This window comes from Macaca fascicularis, chromosome 11 (genome assembly GCF_037993035.2).
Source record: "Macaca fascicularis isolate 582-1 chromosome 11, T2T-MFA8v1.1".
Taxonomy (NCBI): domain Eukaryota; kingdom Metazoa; phylum Chordata; class Mammalia; order Primates; family Cercopithecidae; genus Macaca; species Macaca fascicularis.
Genome location: NC_088385.1, coordinates 127,178,030 through 127,196,261, shown reverse-complemented (window position 1 = coordinate 127,196,261; position 18,232 = coordinate 127,178,030). Strand labels below are relative to the sequence as shown.

General features: G+C 48.3%; 1 protein-coding gene across 6 annotated transcripts in view; it reads left to right on the top strand.

Moving 5' to 3' along the window:
- GCN1 (GCN1 activator of EIF2AK4) overlaps positions 1–18,232 on the top strand; it is a 68,216-nt gene that overhangs the window by 11,602 nt on the left and 38,382 nt on the right. For 4 of the 6 annotated variants that reach the window (XR_012420742.1, XR_012420743.1, XM_045366655.3 and 1 more), the window contains exons 4-16: positions 275–406; positions 841–949; positions 5,890–5,988; positions 6,081–6,215; positions 7,084–7,152; positions 7,280–7,388; positions 8,652–8,726; positions 8,995–9,123; positions 9,656–9,706; positions 10,707–10,823; positions 11,052–11,225; positions 14,322–14,474; positions 16,044–16,136. Coding sequence is in view for 3 of the 6 variants with exons in the window: in XM_045366655.3 (XP_045222590.2) it covers positions 275–406; positions 841–949; positions 5,890–5,988; positions 6,081–6,215; positions 7,084–7,152; positions 7,280–7,388; positions 8,652–8,726; positions 8,995–9,123; positions 9,656–9,706; positions 10,707–10,823; positions 11,052–11,225; positions 14,322–14,474; positions 16,044–16,136 (1,445 nt within the window). In the remaining 3 variants the exon portion in view is untranslated. The remainder of the gene's footprint in view (positions 1–274; positions 407–840; positions 950–5,889; positions 5,989–6,080; positions 6,216–7,083; positions 7,153–7,279; positions 7,389–8,651; positions 8,727–8,994; positions 9,124–9,655; positions 9,707–10,706; positions 10,824–11,051; positions 11,226–14,321; positions 14,475–16,043; positions 16,137–18,232) is intronic. The other 2 variants (XR_012420744.1, XM_005572388.5) reach the window with 1 other exon arrangement.

The window sequence follows — 18,232 nt, the reverse complement described above, 5'->3', positions numbered from 1 at the left end:
AATCTCCTGGCCTACTTTGAGACCCTTATAACTGCTCCATAAATGTAGGTGCTGCCCTTACACACTCCATGGCTTATATGCGCTTATGAGATACTTTTAGAACTCTAGGAGGAGGTGAGTTTATCTAGTTATTTCCTAATCCCTCCTCTGCGATCCACTGGAATATGGTGTGATCACTTTCTCCTGAGAAAGACCAGTGCATGGCCTGAGCAGCCTTGCCCCTGCCTCTGCCTGGGGTCTGCATGTTCACCTTTCCCTTTGCCTCTCCCCCTAGAGATGCAGCCTCCCGCAGGGCCTTGCAGGCAGCCATCCAGCAGTTGGCCGAGGCCCAGCCAGAAGCCACTGCTAAGAACCTTCTACACTCTCTGCAGTCTTGTGGTATAGGCTCCAAAGCAGGTGTTCCCAGGTAAGAGGTAAAAGTTGTGGCCCCTTGAGAATTGGTAGAGTCCTGCTCAGGAGAAGCTGATGCAGTTGACCGTGCCCCAGAGGGAGGAGCCAGGATGGCAAGCCTAGTGGAGAAAACCACTTTCCGGAGGAGCAGGGTTGGGAAACAGTGGAAGCAAGGCCATTTTGAGGGGAACCAGTTGCCCACCAGGCCCCTAATGGTAGAAGCCGTCTGTTTGTTTTATATAGTTGTCAGTGCCAAGAGATGGGAGTCTGGCCACTGAAACCTGGACTCCTTGTTCTGAATTGCCACAGATGGTTTGTGGGGAACTGGTTCCAGTTCTGTTCCATGAGGTCAAGGGAGGGTCCTGCATTACCAGGCGGGGCCTTAGGGACAGTGTTTGTCCTCAAGGTGGAGGCTGCTGCTCTGAACTCACCCTCTACTCTGCTCTGCAGTAAGAGCAGTGGCTCTGCCGCCTTGCTGGCCTTGACCTGGACCTGCCTCCTGGTGCGCATTGTCTTTCCGTCGAGAGCCAAGCGACAAGGAGACATCTGGAACAAACTGGTAGGTTCCCTGCGTCTCTGAAGTAGCAAGGATCAGCTTTCTGCCAGGAGTTAGGGCGTGTTTCAGCACCTCCTTGGTGCCAGGTGCTTTTCTGGGTGCTGGGTGACCAGACACTGAGTTGTTCCGAGTCGTGTGGCTTTGGTGGATGGCCATGAGTGCTTCATAATCACATTTCTTGGTGTATTAGACATTTTGGAGCTTCTCTGTCAGGCGTGGTGCTAGGCACTGGAATTGCAGTGATGGACAACAGAAACGAGGCCCTTGATTTCATGGCATGTGTGGAAGCCGTGACAGGCCAGAGTTGGGAAGACAGTCAAAAAGCAACTAGACTAGAAAATATCATAGTATAGGCCGGGCGCGGTGGCTCAAGCCTGTAATCCCAGCACTTTGGGAGGCCGAGACGGGCGGATCACAAGGTCAGGAGATCGAGACCATCTGGCTAACACGGTAAAACCCCGTCTCTACTAAAATACAAAAAAAATTAGCCGGGCGAGGTGGCGGGCGCCTGTAGTCCCAGCTACTCGGGAGGCTGAGGCAGGAGAATGGCGTGAACCCGGGAGGCGGAGCTTGCAGTGAGCTGAGATTCGGCCACTGCAGTCCAGCCTGGGCAACAGAGCCAGACTCCGTCTCAAAGAAAAAAAAAGAAAATATCATAGTATAAATCCTCTTGGTTTTTTTCTGGCTAATCATTCCATTCCCTGTGTTTGATTTCAGTGTTGAACTGGTGAATGGAATGGATTTCTTGTCTTGGTTTTGGTTCTTACATTCCCTCCTTCCATTCTCTACCTGCTTCTTCCACATTCTCTTCTTTTTCTTTCCACATGTCTGCTCAGCAGGTTGGGAGGTGAGCAGAGCAGACATGTGCCTGGATACCTGGATAGGCTTAGTGTAGGTCATGAGGAGTTTTTTTTTTTTTTTTTTTTTTTGAGACGGAGTCTTGTTCTCTTGCCCAGGCTGGAGTGCAGTAGTGTGGTGTTGGCTCACTGCAAGCTCCACCTCCTGGGTTCAAGCGATTCTCCTGCCTCAGCCTCCCGAGTAGCTGGGATTACAGAAGCCTGCCACCCTGCCTGGCTAATTTTTTTGTATTTTTAGTGGAGACAGGGTTTTTCCATGGTGGCCAGGCTGGCCTTGAAGTCCTGACCTCAGATGATCCGCCTGCCTTGGCCTCCCAAAGTGTTGGGATTACAGGTGTGAGCCACTTTGCCTGGCCTTGGATCTGATTCTTATCCATGAGACTTGGCTGAGTCACTTAACTTCTGAGCCCATTTCCTCATTTGCAAAGTGGGAAAGAAAATACTACCCACCCTGTCCGCCTTGAAGAGTTGTTGTATAAGGCCAGGTTTAGTTGAGGGTTGAGATGGCTGTGGAAACTGGAGAGTCTCATGCAGGTAGGTGCCAGTGATGACCAGCCTTAGGAAACACAAGCAACCTGCTAGTTAGATAGAGGGCGGCAACCCCAGTAGCTTAACCAGCACAGCTCTGGGGACAAGCATAGAGTGGCTATCAGTATAATTGATGGATGATGGATTAGAATGCTGAAACCTTGAGGGTCAAGGATTATGTATTATTGTGAGCTCGGACTCTCTTGGATCCCCTTCAGGGCATGGGTGTCATTGTTACCAAAAGCCTCCTTGTGAGAGGGGCAAGCTCATTGGCTTATCTCCACTGAGTGGTTTTTTGGAGAAACTGAGTCTGATTCTGTCACTCAGGTTGGAATGTAATGTCGCAATCTCGGCTCACTGCAACCTCTGCCTCCTGGGTTCAAGCAATTCTCCACCCTCAGCCTCCTGAGTATAACTGGGACTATATGTGTATGCCACCACACCTGGCTAATTTTTGTATTTTTAGTAGAGGTTGGGTTTCGCCATGTTGGCCAGGCTAGTCTCAAACTCCCGACCTCAGGTGATCTGTCTGTCTCAGCCTCCCAAAGTGCAGGGATTACAGGTATACGCCATTGTGCCTAGTCTACTTTTAAAAAAAATATGTTAAAAATTTTTTTTACATACCATGATTCTGCAGATTTTTTTTTTTTGAGACAAAGATCTTGCTCTGTCACCCAGGCTGGAGCACAGTGGCATGATCTCGGCTCACTGCAGCCTTGACTTCCTGGGATCAAGTGATCCTTCTATTGCAGCCTCCTGAGTAGCTGGGGCTACAGGCATGCTGGTGTATGCCTGGCTAATTTTTGTGTTTTTTTAGAGATGGGGTTTTTTTTCGTTGCCCAGGTTGGTCTTGAACTCCTGGGCTCAAGGGAACCACCTGCTTTGGTCTTCCGAAGTGCTGGGTTTATAGGCGTGAGCCACCATGCCCAGCCAGTAATCCTTTCTATACCACACTGTATATAGGGAATCTTCTGTTGTTTATGGTTTTTTATCGTTACTAACAGTGCTGCAATGAATTACCTTGTACATATGCCATTTTGTATATATGCAAACAGAATTTATCAGCATTGGTTTCATTTTTTTTTTTTTTTTTTTGAGACGGAGTCTCACGCTGTTGCCCAGGCTGGAGTGCAGTGGCGCGATCTCGGCTCACTGCAAGCTCCGCCTCCCGGGTTCCCGCCATTCTCCTGCCTCAGCCTCCTGAGTAGCTGGGACTACAGGCGCCCGCCACCGCGCCCGGCTAATTTTTTGTATTTTTAGTAGAGACGGGGTTTCACTGTGGTCTCGATCTCCTGACCTTGTGATCCGCCCGCCTTGGCCTCCCAAAGTGCTGGGATTACAGGCTTGAGCCACCGCGCCCGGCCTTTTTTTTTTTTTTTAAGACGTAGCCTCGCTCTGTCGCCCAAGCTGGAGTGCAGTGGCACGATTTCGGCTCACTGCAAGCTCCGCCTCCCGGGTTCACGCCATTCTCCTGCCTCAGCCTCCCGAGTAGCTGGGACTACAGGTGCCCGCCACCACGTCCGGCTAATTTTTTGTATATTTAGTAGAGACGGGGTTTCGCCGTATTAGCCAGGATGGTCTTGATCTCCTGACCTCGTGATCCACCCACCTCGGCCTCCCAAAGTGCTGGGATTACAGGCGTGAGCCACCGCGCCCGGCCCGTTTTTTTATTGTTAACTAACAGTGCTGCAATGAATAACCTTGTACATATGCCATTTTGTATATATGCAGATGGAATTTATTAGCATTGCTTTCACAAGCGTATCTGTTTTCTTTTTTTTTTTTTGAGACGGAGTCTTGCTCTGTCGCCCAGGCTGGAGTGCAGTGGCGCGATCTTGGCTCCCTGCAAGCTCCGCCTCCCGGGTTCACGCCATTCTCCTGCCTCAGCCTCCCGAGTAGCTGGGACTACAGGCGCCTGCCACCTTGCCCGGATAATTTTTTGTATTTTTAGTAGAGACCGTGTTAGCCAGGATGGTCTCAATCTCCTGACCTCGTGATCCGCCTGTCTCAGCCTCCCAAAGTGCTGGGATTACAGGCATGAGCTACCACGCCGGCCATCTGTTTTCTTTTCTTTCTTTTTTTTTTTTTTGAGACTGAGTCTCGCTCTGTCATCCAGGCTGGAGTGCAGTAGCGCAATCTCGGCTCACTGCAAACTCCACCTCCTGGGTTCACGCCATTCTCCTGCCTCAGCCTCCTGAGTAGCTGGGACTGTAGGTGCCCACCACCATGCCCAGCTAATTTTTGTATTTTTAGTAGCAATGGGGTTTCACCATGTTGGCCAGGATGGTCTCGATCTCTTGACCTTGTGATCCGCCTGCCACAGCCTCCCAAAGTGTTGGGATTACAGGCGTGAACCATTGCACCTGGCCTTTTTTTTTTTTTTTTTTTTTTTGAGGTGGAATTTCGCTCTTGTTGCCCAGGCGACCGCAACCTCCGCCTCCTGGGTTCAAGCGATTCTCCTGCCTTAGCCTCCCGAGTAGGTGGGATTACAGGCATGCGCCACCACGCCCGGCTAATTTTGTGTTTTTAGTAGAGACGGGGTTTCTCCATGTTGGTCAGGCTGGTATCGAACTCCCGATCTCAGGTGATCCGCCTGCCTTGACCTCCCAAAGTGCTGGGATTACAGGTGTGAGCCACTAGGTCCGGCAGCCTCTGAGATTTTTTTAGTCGAGGACCTATTATGTATGTCAATCTGGGTTGGACGGTGTGAACTCCATGCAGTTCGAATCGCCATATCAAGCTGCACTTCTGTATTCACAGTGCTCAGCATAGAGCCTGCCATGTAGTCAGTGGTCAGTAAGTATTTGTGGAATTAATGAAGGACAGGTCAAGGCAGATACGAAGTAAATGAGACAGGACCCTTATTCTTTTCCTGGATGGCACTTAAACCTCACTGAAATTGTATATTCATTTGTGTATTTATTTGTTTAATATCATTTCTTTTCCTCTGAATTCTAAGGTACATGAAAGCAGGAACTGGCTGGGCACAGTGGCTCACGCCTGTAATCGCAGCACTTTGGGGGGCCGAGGCGGGCAGATCACGAGGTCAAGAGATCGAGACTCTCATGGCCAACGTGGTGAAACCTTGTCTCTACTAAAAATACAAAAATTAACTGAGCGTGGTGGCACGCATCTGTAGTCACAGCTACTTGGGAGACTGAGGCAGGAGAATCACTTGAACCCGGGAGGTGGAGGTTGTAGTGAGCTGAAATTGTGCCACTGCACTCCACCCTGGTGACATAGCGAGACTCTGTCTTAAAAAAAAAAAAAGCAGGGACCATATCTGTCTTACTCCCCTTGTGCCTTCATTGTCTGACTCATAATAGGTGATCACCAAATACTTATTAAATGAACCCTAGCGGGAACAGTGTCGTTAAAGGACAGAACTAAATGTGTGAGGTGGAGGGAGGAGGATCTGGATGGAGTTGAGTGGGAGAAGCTGAGTGGAGATGAAGTCAGGATTTGGAGGGGCTGATGGAGGTCTTTGCAGGCTTTGAGGGCCATGGGACCCTCAATCTCGTGTCCCATCTTGACCTGAGTCTTTCCTGGTCCTGGCAGGTGGAAGTGCAGTGCCTGCTCTTGCTGGAGGTGCTGGGTGGCTCCCACAAGCACGCCGTGGATGGTGCTGTGAAGAAACTCACGAAGCTGTGGAAAGAGGTGACAGGACTGCAGGGGCTGGCGGGCATTGCTTCTTCCATGCCACTCCCCCACTGCCATCTTATACACCTGCCTGGCACTTTCCTCTTTAGAACCCCGGGCTGGTGGAACAGTACTTGTCAGCCATTCTCAGCCTAGAGCCCAACCAGAACTATGCCGGCATGCTGGGGCTGCTGGTGCAGTTCTGCACGAGCCACAAGGAGATGGACGTGGTCAGTCGGCACAAGGCAAGTGCCAAGACAGAGTGACTGTGGGTTTGCTACGCTGGGAATGTTGGGAGTTCGCTGGAGGGAAGGAATGGGAACCTGCTTTGCCCTGGTGACCCTAGCTGTTGACCTCATCTGAAACTTGTTGATTTTCTCATGTAAGACTCTGGCCTTTTGCCATGATACATGAACTTTTAGGAGTTGGAAAGTTTCCCTTCTGTTTCTGGCTTGGGTGATAGTTTGCTTGTTCATGCAGTCACTTACTTATCCCAGTTGAGTGGCTGCCATGTTCTAGGCACTGTGCCCGGTGTTGGGGGTACACCAGCGAGTAAGGGAGCTATGACCCCTGCCCCCATGGAACTGAGTCTGAGAAACTGACATTAAACAGATAGTCTAGTTAATTATAACTAGTATGTGCTACAAAGGGAAAGTGTGAGAAGCTGTGAGACTCCACAACGGAAGGACCTGATTTAGGCTGTGGGTCAGAGAACACATCTCTGTAAAGAAGGAACTTTGAGAGTGAAGAGGAATTAGCAAGGTCAAGAGGTGAGGCAGAGCATTTTGGGCAGAGAAAGCCTGTGGGCAGGAACAGAGAGGAGGCGAGAGGAGTTGGAGTGGTGGGAATGGGTTAGAGTGACACAGTCAGCTGAGTGGTGGGCAGGGCCTTATAAGCCATACCAAGGACTTTGGACTTTATCCCAGAGGGCCATGGAAAGCTGTGGAAGGGTATTAAGTGGGGTTGCATGATCAGTGGGACGTCTGTGCTTAACACTGAAATTTGGGGCATTGATTTGTATTTTTTGGAGGCACTCTAGCAAGAGGGACCCCTTAGGCCAGCGATGAGACATTTGAGAATGTCAGGATCTAACCAGAGCTTTGTGTTCTCTAGAGCGCCCTACTGGACTTTTACATGAAGAACATCCTGATGAGCAAAGTCAAGCCTCCGAAGTACCTGTTGGTGAGCGAGAGGTGGCCGTTACTCACCTGGACAACTGATCCCATTTTCAATTCTGGGATGCTGAACTCTTTTTCCTTCTTGGTCCATTCCCATGAGGGCTAGGTGCCTTATTCCTTTTTCTTTGTAGGATAGCTGTGCCCCTCTGCTCCGATACCTGTCCCACTCAGAATTTAAGGATCTGATACTGCCCACCATACAGAAGTCCTTACTGAGGAGTCCAGAGAATGTTATTGAAAGTAGGTTGCTGTCAACCAGGATGGTGGGAGGGAGACGAGTTGCCTATATCTCTGTTCTCGATATTTGGCAACAAGAAGTGTGTGTGGTAGGGGCGAGGGAAGGGGGATGTATTCACTGTTTACCTGGTTGGGACCTTGGGAGAGAGATTGGGGACCCTTTTCAGATTATGTTGGAAGTCAGCCAGACGCATTGGCTCACACCTGTAATCCCAGCACTTTGGGAGGTGGTGGTGGGCAGATCACTTGAGCCCAGGAGCTCAACTCGGGAGGCTGATGTGGGAGGATAGCTTGAGCCCAGGAAGCGGAAGTTGCAGTGAGCCAAGATGGCAACACTGCACTCCATCCAGCATGGGTGACATAGTGAGACCCCATCTCAAAAAACAAAAGAGAGGCCAGGCACGGTGGCTCATGCCTGTAATCCCAGCAGTTTGGGAGGCTGAGGCAGGTGGATTACCTGAGGTCAGGAATTTGAAACCAGGCTGACCAACTTGGTTAAACCCCGTCTCTAATAAAAACACACAAAAAAATCAGACATGGTGGCATGTGCCTGTAGTCCCAGCTACTCGGGAGACTGAGGCAGGGGAATCACTTGAAACCAGAAGGTGGAGGTTCCAGTGAGGCAAGATCACTCCATTACACTCCAGCCTGGGCGACAGAGCCAGACCCTGTCCAAAAAAAAAAAGGGAAGGAAAGGAAAGTCATGGGCTGTCTTTTTAGAAGAATGCACAAAAATATATCCACTAAGAATACTGCATATAATTTTAGGGGTTCAAGAACCCACTGGATCAGTTCATAGCTTTATGTAGGTGCTAGCCGTTGTTTTGATTCCCAGAAAATATCAAATGTTCACCTTCAGAGTTGAGTGGAAGAAAACAAAATATCTTCTTACCCCTCCACCTCCCCAAAAGAACTTTCTGGAGACCGTTCAGGTTAAGAACCTCCTCTCTAGACATTCTGGACTTAGTATGTAGGTGGCACTTGAAATCATGAGATCTGACTGTTGAGTCTCTGTCCCCGTGTATCTTAGTAAAATGTGTTGGTGGGATGTTGGAAAGGCAATTTTTGCTGATTGGGATGGGGAGGTGTACAGCTTTTCAGCAGAGCTTTGGGACTACTCATGTAGCCTGTAGAGATGAAGGGTGGGCATGGTTCCGTGTGGCCGGACAGCAGGCCAAGTGGCATTTGCTGGGGAGTAGGGGAAAAAAATTATCTGTTGAATTTATTGCTGAGATTGACATGGTCAGTGCTTTCTGTCCCCCTCAGCTATTTCTAGTCTGCTGGCATCAGTGACGCTTGACCTCAGCCAGTATGCCATGGACATCGTGAAAGGACTGGCTGGTGAGTATCCCAGCCCCTCTTCAGCCCATAAGTGGCACCTTGGGTTTTGGTTGTACTTGTCCTAATTGTTGTAGCGGGGTAGGGGACAGCTCAAGGTAGTAATAAGGCCCTAACCTAAACTACATTGGCACTGGCAGTTTCTTTCTTGAGATTATTTGAATGAAAGCATACAGCTAGTACTGAAGAGATGGCAGCATGGAAAAGACAAAGACGAAAGTCTGGATGCTCAGTTGTTGGCTGCTTCTGAGCAGTGGCTTTGTGTGTCCAGGTCACCTGAAATCCAACAGTCCCCGCCTGATGGATGAAGCTGTGCTGGCACTGCGGAACCTGGCACGCCAATGCAGTGACTCTTCGGCCATGGAATCCGTGACCAAGCACCTATTTGCTATCCTCGGAGGTGAGCAAGCCTTCTTGGCCATGGGGGTGGTTGAGGCATGGTCCCTGGTATTTCCTTCAACTGGGATCTGAAGGGGACTTGATGCTCCAAGTCTGCTTGTGGCGAGGCTGTGTGGCCAGGAGGACATCACACTGGAATGTGAATGTGTGTGAATGAACAAAACCCTGCACGGGTGGTGTGGATGGGGTGATCTCAGGTTTTTTGTTTTTAAGATGCACATTTTTATAGGCATAGCAGAAAAGACTAAAGGAAATACACCAGAAAAGAAATGTCTTTGAGTAGTGGAAACATGATTGCCTTTTAAATGTTTTTCTTTATATTTTTTCTGTTTCACAAGTTTTCTGTAGGAACATTCCTTCTTGAGTCAGAAAGCAAAAGGCTGGTAAATGTTGTTTTAAACCCAGCTTCACAACACAAAGGCTACTTCTGGAATCACAAACCATATTGTGGCATCACACACGTGACTGCATTGTTCACTCTCTTGGGAGCTGTGGCATATGTGAATGTGAATCTTTGCTGTCTCTCCTCTCAGGCTCGGAAGGAAAACTAACTGTTATAGCCCAGAAGATGAGTGTCCTCTCAGGTACAGGATTTCTTTCTTTGTTTTTTGAGAAGTCTTGCTCTGTCATCTAGGATGGAGTGTAGTGGTGCCATCTCAGCTTACTGCAACCTCTGCCTCCCAGGTTCAAGCAATCCTCGTGCCTCAGCCTCCTATGTAGGTGGGATTACTGGTGCGCACCACCACGCCTGGCTAATTTTTTTGTATTTTTAGTAGCGATGGGATTTCACCATATTGGCCAGGCTGCTCTCGAACTCCAGGTTCCTGGTGTCAAGTGATCTGCCTGCCTCAGCCTCCCAAAGTGCTGGGATTACAGGCAGATACAGGATTTCTCTGCTGGGAGTAGAGCTGTGATCTAGTAGTAGATAAGCTTTTTTATTTTTATTTTTATTTTTTTGAGATGGAGTCTTGCTCTGTCACCAGGCTGGAGTGCAGTGGCACAATCTTGGCTCACTGCAACCTCCACCTCCCGGGTTCAAGCACTCCTCCTGCCTCAGCCTCGTGAGTAGCTGGGACTACAGGCACGCACCACCACCACACCCAGCTAATTTTTTTGTATTTTTAGTAGAGACGGGGTTTCACCATGTTGGCCAGGATGGTCTCGATCTCTTAACCTCATGATCCACCTGCCTCGGCCTCCCAAAGTGCTGGGATTACAGGCGTGAGCCACCACGCCTGGCCTAGTAGTAGATAAGCTTTAACATAATTCTTAGGTGAGGCGAATCCTTCTTTGGATCTTGACTCCTGTGACCATCTTGGGTCCAGCCTGCCTCGTAGGATCCTGCTGCTTGCGTGCTTGGCAAGAGGGACTTGTTCAGGTCTAGCAGGAGGCTTGGCTTCTATAGAAGGCAGGAGGTGTAGAGGAGGCATTGAGGGAAGATCAATAATGGCCAAAGGAGAGGTATGCCTGCTGGAGACACCGAAGAGGCCTGTGACCCAGAGTGCGGAGGTGGCAGAAGTAGGAAGACTTCCCTCTTTGTGGTTTTGTGCTGATAAGGGACTGAACAGAGAATCTGCCTTTTAGGGATTGGGAGCGTCAGTCATCACGTGGTGTCTGGACCTTCCAGTCAGGTCCTGAACGGGATCGTGGCTGAGCTGTTCATCCCATTCCTTCAGCAGGAAGGTAATTCCATTCATCATGGTGAGCATGCGTTTTGTACTCATCCTTGACCGTGGTTTTTCACAATTAGAGCTTCGCTTCCATAAACCTCTCCTGAAGATACTCCTCCCTCAGAGAGCAAGGCTTAGAGCTGTCTGAAATATCACTGCTTCCTCCCCCATGTACTCTGGCTTGTTTTTTGTGCTGCTTGCAATGATTTGACATGGTTATAAGACATTGGACTGACTGAACTTCTGCTTTTTGTCCTAGTTCACGAAGGGACCTTAGTACACGCTGTCTCAGTCCTGGCTCTCTGGTGTAACCGATTCACTACAGAAGTGCCCAAGAAGCTCACTGAATGGTTCAAAAAAGCTTTCAGCCTTAAAACCTCCACATCTGCGGTGAGGCACGCCTACCTGCAGTGCATGTTGGCCTCTTATCGGGGTAAGACACCTCCCAGGGCTAGTGTCCAGGTCTCCGTGCAGAGGTGACCGAGTCTTTAGGGTATTATTAGCGTTCCTGCTTTTCCTGTTAGTTCAGCTTATTTTGCACCATTTATTTCTTCCGGAAATAAATGAGAGCATTCGGCTTAGCTCAAAATCAGAATTCAGTCTTCACAACAAATTCTGACTTCTCCCCCTCGTCAGACTTTCAAATTACAAAGTTTTATTCAGAGAGGACAAGAACCAGAACTTGTCACTACAGTATCTGAAATCATGGAGAAATGACTCAGATAAGACTGGTTTAAGGGCCGGGCACGGTGGCTCACACCTATAGTCCCAGCACTTTGGGAGGCCGAGGCGGGTGGATCACCTGAGGTCAGGAGTTCGAGACCAGCCTGGCCAACATCGTGTAACCTTGTCTCTACAAAAATACAAAAATTAGCCAAGCATCATGATAGGTGCTTGTAATCCCAGCTACTTGGAAGGCTGAGACAGAATCGCTTGAGCCCGGGAGGCAGAGGTTGCAGTGAGCCGAGATCAAGCCATTGCACTCCTACCTGGGCAACAGAGTGATACTCTGTCTCAAAAAAGAAACATCTAGGAGATTCCAGGGCCTCCTCTTGAGAGGGGACACCCTTCTGTGTGAAGTGCCTTGTCTGATGAACTTTGTACTCACTTATTTCTTTTAATGATAAGGGAAGACAAATGTGACCACAAGAGGTTTTTGCACTGAGTTGAAAGCAATTAATCTTTTTCTGAAATACGTCTCCCAGCTCAGAATCATAGATAATCTTTGTACAGTGGTTTGTGAGGTTTATTCAAACCGTAGTGCTGACTATGTGCTGACTGAAGTTGTAGATTTTCCATGGTAGAAATGTACAGGCAATACATTGTCAGCTGCCTTAGGATATAGTGAACTCACATCCATGACTTAAAAACAGTTTATGAGGCCAGGCAAGGTGGCTCGCGCTTGTAATCCCAGCACTTTGGGAGGCTGAGGTGGGAGGATTGCTTGAACCCAGGAGTTTGAGACCAGCCTGGGCAACAAAGTGAGACCCCCATCTCTACAAAAAATTAAAAAAATAGCTGGGCATGGTAGTACATGCCTGTGGTCCCAGCTACACAGGAGGCTGAGGCAGTGGGATTGCTTGAGCCCAGGAGTTCAAGGTCAGCCAGGGAAAATAGCAAGACTCTGTCTCTACCAAAAATTATACAAAAAGTCTAGGTACTATATCAGTTTGCATTATTGCTGCATTGAATGACCGTCAGTTGTAGGTGGGACCTTGAATTGTAGATGGCAAAAACTTGGTTTTACCTAGTCTCTTCAGCTTGAGCTAGTTCTGCTCATTGCATTTATTTTTAATTTATTTTTTAAAAAAGGAATGCAGAGTGCCAGAACTCAATGCTCATTGCTTTTAAAATAAACGTAAACCTTTTAAAAACCAAACAAAACCTTTATAATAAAAATTTCTTGGATTCGAATCCATAACATTGTCTGGAAAACTGCTTTCATTATAAAATGTTCTGATGTGCCCATTTAGTAGCTATGAAAACATGGAACAACAAACCCAGGTATGGAGGTGCCGGGGAAGAAAACATGGGCTTGAGCTATAGTTTTTTTTGAGATGGAGTTTCTCTCTGTCACCCAGGCTGGAGTGTAGTGGCGTGATCTTGGCTCACTGCAACCTTCGCCTCCCGGGTTTAAGCGATTCTCCAACCTCAGCTTCCTGAGTAGCTGGGATTACAGATGCCCACCACCATGCCTGGCTAATTTTTGTACCTTTTAATAGAGGCAGGGTTTCGCCATGTTGGCCAGGCTGGTCTTGAACTCCTGACCTTGGGTGATCTGCCCACCTCGGCCTGCCAAAGTGCTGGGATTATAGGCATGAGCCACTGCGCCTAGCTGAACTATAGTTTTAACTGGTTTCTCCTTCTTTTTTTCTTTTTTTTTTGAGACAGAATCTCACTCTGTCGCCCAGGCTGGAGTGCAGTGGTGTGATCTCGGCTCACTGCAATCTCCGCCTCCCGAGCTCACGCTATTCTCCTGCCTCAGCCTCGCAAGCAGCTGGGACTACAAGCGCCCGCCACCACGCCTGGCTAATTTTTTTGTATTTTTTAGTAGAGACGGGGTTTCACTGTGTTTGCCAGGATGGTCTCCATCTCCTGACCTTGTGATCTGCCCGCCTCGGCCTCCCAAAGTGCTGGGATTACAGGCTTGAGCCACCGCACCCGGCCTTTTTTTTTTTCTTTTTTTTGGGAGACGGCGTCTCGCTCTGTCGCCCAGGCTGGAGTGCAATGGCGCGTCTCAGCTCACTGCAACCTCCGCCTCCTGCGTTCAAGTGATTCTCCTGCTTCAGCCTCCTGAGTAGCTGGGATTACAGGTGTGCGCCACCACACCCGGCTAATCTTTGTATTTTTAATAGAGACGGGGTTTCACCATGTTGGTCAGGCTGCTCTGGAATTCCTGGCCTCGTGATGCCCCCGCCTCAGCCTCCCAAAGTGCTGGGATTACAGGTGTGAGCCACCGTGCTTGGCTTCCTTTTTTTTTTTTTTTTTTTAAACGAGTTTAGTTCAGAGGTCAGTGGATTGGTTGTGGTTTTAGAATTTGGGTCCGAAGGTCATCTGGTATGGGGGAAGAGTACCAGGTGGGAATTGATAGGATTGAGGGTGGCACTGACTTGCCTCAGCTAGCTGTGTGACCTTGAGCAACTCACTTAATGTCTCTGCTTATCCATCAGTTGAATAACTGGACCACACCCGGCTAATTTTATATTTTTAGTAGAGACGGGGTTTCTCCATGTTGGTCAGGCTGGTCTCGAACTCCCAACCTCAGGTGATCCACCCGCCTTGGCCTCCCAAACTGCTGGGATTACAGGTGTGAGCTACTGCACCCAGCCATAAGGATTATCTTTCTGCCTCTAATTTTGTGGCTGTAGACTTTAAGTTTTGATTTAACTTTACTTCTTTTTGAGATATTTGAAAAATTAACGGAAGGGTTTTAGTCATCTGGTTCACAGCTAGTTAGATAAATCCTTTCTCAGTCCTGTCATTTCCAAGAATCAGGATGTCCTTTAAGGTGCTTGTCCTCTCTCCACAGGTGACACACTGTTGCAGGCCCTGGACTTACTGCCCTTGCTCATCCAGACAGTGGAGAAGGCAGCCTCCCAAAGCACTCAGGTTCCCACAGTCACTGAAGGGGTTGCTGCAGCCTTGTTGCTCTTGAAGCTGTCAGTGGCTGACTCACAGGCTGGTATGAGTCCAGAGATGTCCAGGATGGTAGAGATAGAGGCCTCTGACAAGAGTCCTTGGGAGGAGTGTCTTGATGTTCAGGGTTAGCTTGGTTCTGACCACACTGGATCAGCCACAGGTTTGCTTGGCATCTGCAGGATGAATCTTAGGGTTGCATGGGCAGTGGGAATGCAGTCAGGGGACTGTCATCGTCCCACTGTCCTTCTTCGTTCTGTTGCTCCAGTGCTTCATGGGCTTGTAGATGATACCCAGATGGACCAGGGTTTAGTATTGGGACTGTTTGTTTCAGTTGGTTATACATTCATACAGTACAAAATTCAAAAGGATATAACATGAGAAGCTACCCCTTAGCCCTGTCTTTTCTCTTAGCCGTTAAGTTTCCCTCCATAAACAGTGTTATCAGTTTTGCACTTCGGGAGGCCGAGGTGGGTGGGTCATGAAGTCAGGATTTCGAGACCATCCTGGCCAACATGGTGAAACCCCATCTTTACTAAAAATACAAAAATCAGCTGGGTGTGGTGGCACTTGCCTGTAATCTCAGCTTCTTGGGAGGCTGAGGCAGGAGAATCACTTGAATCCGGGAGGTGTAGGTTGTAGTGAGCTAGGATCATGCCACCGCACTCCAACCTGGGTGACAGAGCAAGACTTTGTCTTTAAAAAAAAAAAAAAAAGACGAAAAAAAAACGGTGTTACCAATTTTATGTCCAGAGATAGTGTGTTCATGTAATTGAACATATTGGGTAACATACTCTATATATCATATTAGATATTATATATATACTATATATCTTCGAAATGATTCCAAATCAGTACATCAAAAAGAGCTTTCTCATTTTTTTGTGGCTACATCGTATTTCAGGCTTTCTTTATTTCATCTCCCAGTCTCTGCACTGGGCCACACCTGAACTTACCTCTTTGGTTAGGAATGGAGCTCAGCTCTCCTCGTGTAGTATGGTGTGCCCACTGTGGCCATGCAAGGCACTGGGCTACCTGGGGGAATGCTAAGATAAACATGACCTTCTACAGCAAATTTCAGGGTGCTTACTTCATAGTAGGAGCGAGGGAATACAAAAATATATCCATAGCTTAAGACAAAATGTGGCATTAGAGCAGTTTTGAAGGAGAGATTGCTTTTAGTTGGGGGGATGGGTATTGGGAAGGGTTTCATGGAGAAAGCATTTGAACTAGTACCCTGAAGACTGGGAAGGATTTCATTATCCTGAAGGGAATGACCCAGCGTGAGTCCAAACAGCCCCAGTCAGGGAAGGGCAGGGAAAGCCAGAGTCTGTAAACCTCAGGTATTCCAGCTTGGTGCCTGGGGTGGATGGGAATTCCGGGTGAGAAACAGTTTACCTAGGCTCCTGTAGGCAGCAGAGAACCACCGAAGAGTTTCATACAGGAAGTGATACCAGAAGGACTGAGGTCAGTTCCCCAAATGGAAGAGCACTGAGCCTCCTGCTGCAGAGGAGGGTTTGCCAGCAAAGCCCACCCCAGCAGCTTCAGGATGGAGTGGATCAGCTCTGGGGGACGTGATGAGCTGCGTCGTGGGGTAACCTTTTGTTTCTTGCAGAGGCCAAACTGAGCAGTTTCTGGCAGCTGATTGTGGATGAGAAAAAGCAGGTTTTCACTTCTGAGAAATTCCTGCTTATGGCTTCAGAGGATGGTAAGTTACTCCACGCTTAGTTGAACTCAGGAGTGAGGCAAAGTCTCTGGAAAATCTTCAGAGAAGACCCTTTCTTGACCAGCCAGTCAGGTCTGCAAAAACCTGGGCCAGAGTGATCTGGCCAGCAGCTTAGCTGTTATGGGAATAATTTCATTCTTGTAGGGAATGTAAGGTTAGGGAAGTGGGACTTGGGAGATGCGTGGAGACAGAGCAGTAATGGCTGTGGAGCTACGATATGAGCTGTAATTATAGCTGATTGGGTAATTGGTGCTGTCTCCGAGGTTTTCTTGTGTTGAGGCAGCTGAGAAGCTCTTGTGGAGTCTGGCAGGCTCTACTCCCCCACCAAGAGACACAAAAACTACTGGTTTCTATCCTGGCAGAAAAGGAACAGTTGAATTTTAAATGTGTGTTTAAAATTCTACATTGCCTTAGGGGTGTCTGCCACTAATTGGTGATTTGAAAAGTCTTTTGACTCATAAATCGCAACATCCCATTAATGAGCTACAACTGTTAGTCATTTCCTGGTTTTAGAAAAATTTTTAGTTAAATTTTGAAAAGGAAATAGACTAATGTAATTCAGAAATAGATACAATAGGGTCTACATTGAAAATTATACCCCTGCTTTGATCTCTGGCTACCCAGTTCCTCGGCTATAGATAACCAATTTTATTAGCTTCTTCTGTAGCCTTGATATTTTATATATATGCAAGTAAATACCTGTATATGTTTGTTCTCTACCTTTTTTACACAAATGGTAGTGTGCCTGCCGTATGTACTGTGCTTTCTAGACCTGGAAAGAGTCCATGTCAGTCTATAATGAGCTTCATCATTTTTTTTTTTTTGAGATGGAGTTTCACTCTTGTTGCTCAGGCTGAAGTGCAATGGTGTGATCTCAGCCCACTGCAACCTCTGCCCCCTGGGTTCAAGCGATTCTCTTGCCTCAGCCTCCTGAGTAGCTAGGATTACAGGCATACGCCACTACCACCTGGCTAATTTTGTATTTTTTTTTTTTTTTTTTAGTAGAGATGGAGTTTCTCCATGTTGGTCAGGCTGGTGTCGAACTCCCGACCTCAGGTAATCCGCCTGCCTCGGCCTTCCAAAGTGCTGGGATTACAGGCGTGAGCCACCATGCCTGGCCTCTTTTTAGAACTTCATAGTAATTTCCTATCGTTGCTGAGACAGGATCTCACTCTGTTGCCCAGGCTGGAGTGCAGCGGCACAGTCATGGCTCACTGCAGCCTCAGCCTGGTCTCGGGTGGTCCTCCCACCTCAGCTTCCTGAGTAGCTGGGACTATAGGTGCACACCACCACATCCAGCTAATTTCTGTTTTTTTTTTTTAAGAGATGGGGATTTCACCATGTTGCCCAGGCTGATCTTGAACTCCAGGGCTTAAGTAATCCTCCTGCCTCAGCCTCCCAAAGTGCTGGTATTATAGACGTGGGCCATGGTGCCTGGCCTTAGTCTTTTTTTTTTTTTTTTTAGACAGTCTCGCTCTGTTGCCCAGGCTGTAGTGCAGTGGTACAATCTCTGCTCATTGCAACCTCCACCTCCCGGGTTCAAGCAATTCTCCTGTCTCAGCCTCCTGAGTAGCTGGGACTACAGGTGTGCACCACCACACCTGGCTAGTTTTTGTATTTTTAGTAGAGACAGGGTTTTACCATGTTGGCCAGGCTGGTCTCAAACTCCTGACCTCGGGTGACCTGCCTGCTTTGGCCTCCCAGAGTGCTGGGATTACAGGCGTGAGCCACTGCGCCTGGCTAGTAATTTTTAATTATTAAAAAAAAGTAGGTTGGGGCTGGGCACGGTGGCTCACACCTGTAATCCCAGCACTTTGGGAGGCCAAGGCAGGTGGATCATGAGGTCAAGAGATCGAAACCCTGTCTCTACTAAAAATACAAAATTAAGCTGGGCAGGGTGGCAGGTCCCTGTAATCCCAGCTACTCAGGAGGCTGAGACAGGAGAATCACTTGAACTGGGAGGTGGAGGGTGTAATGAGCCAAGACTGTGCCACTGCACTCTAGCCTGGACAACAGAGCAAAACTCTGTCTCAAAAAAAGTAAAAATAGGCTAGGTGCAGTGGCTCACGCCTGTAATC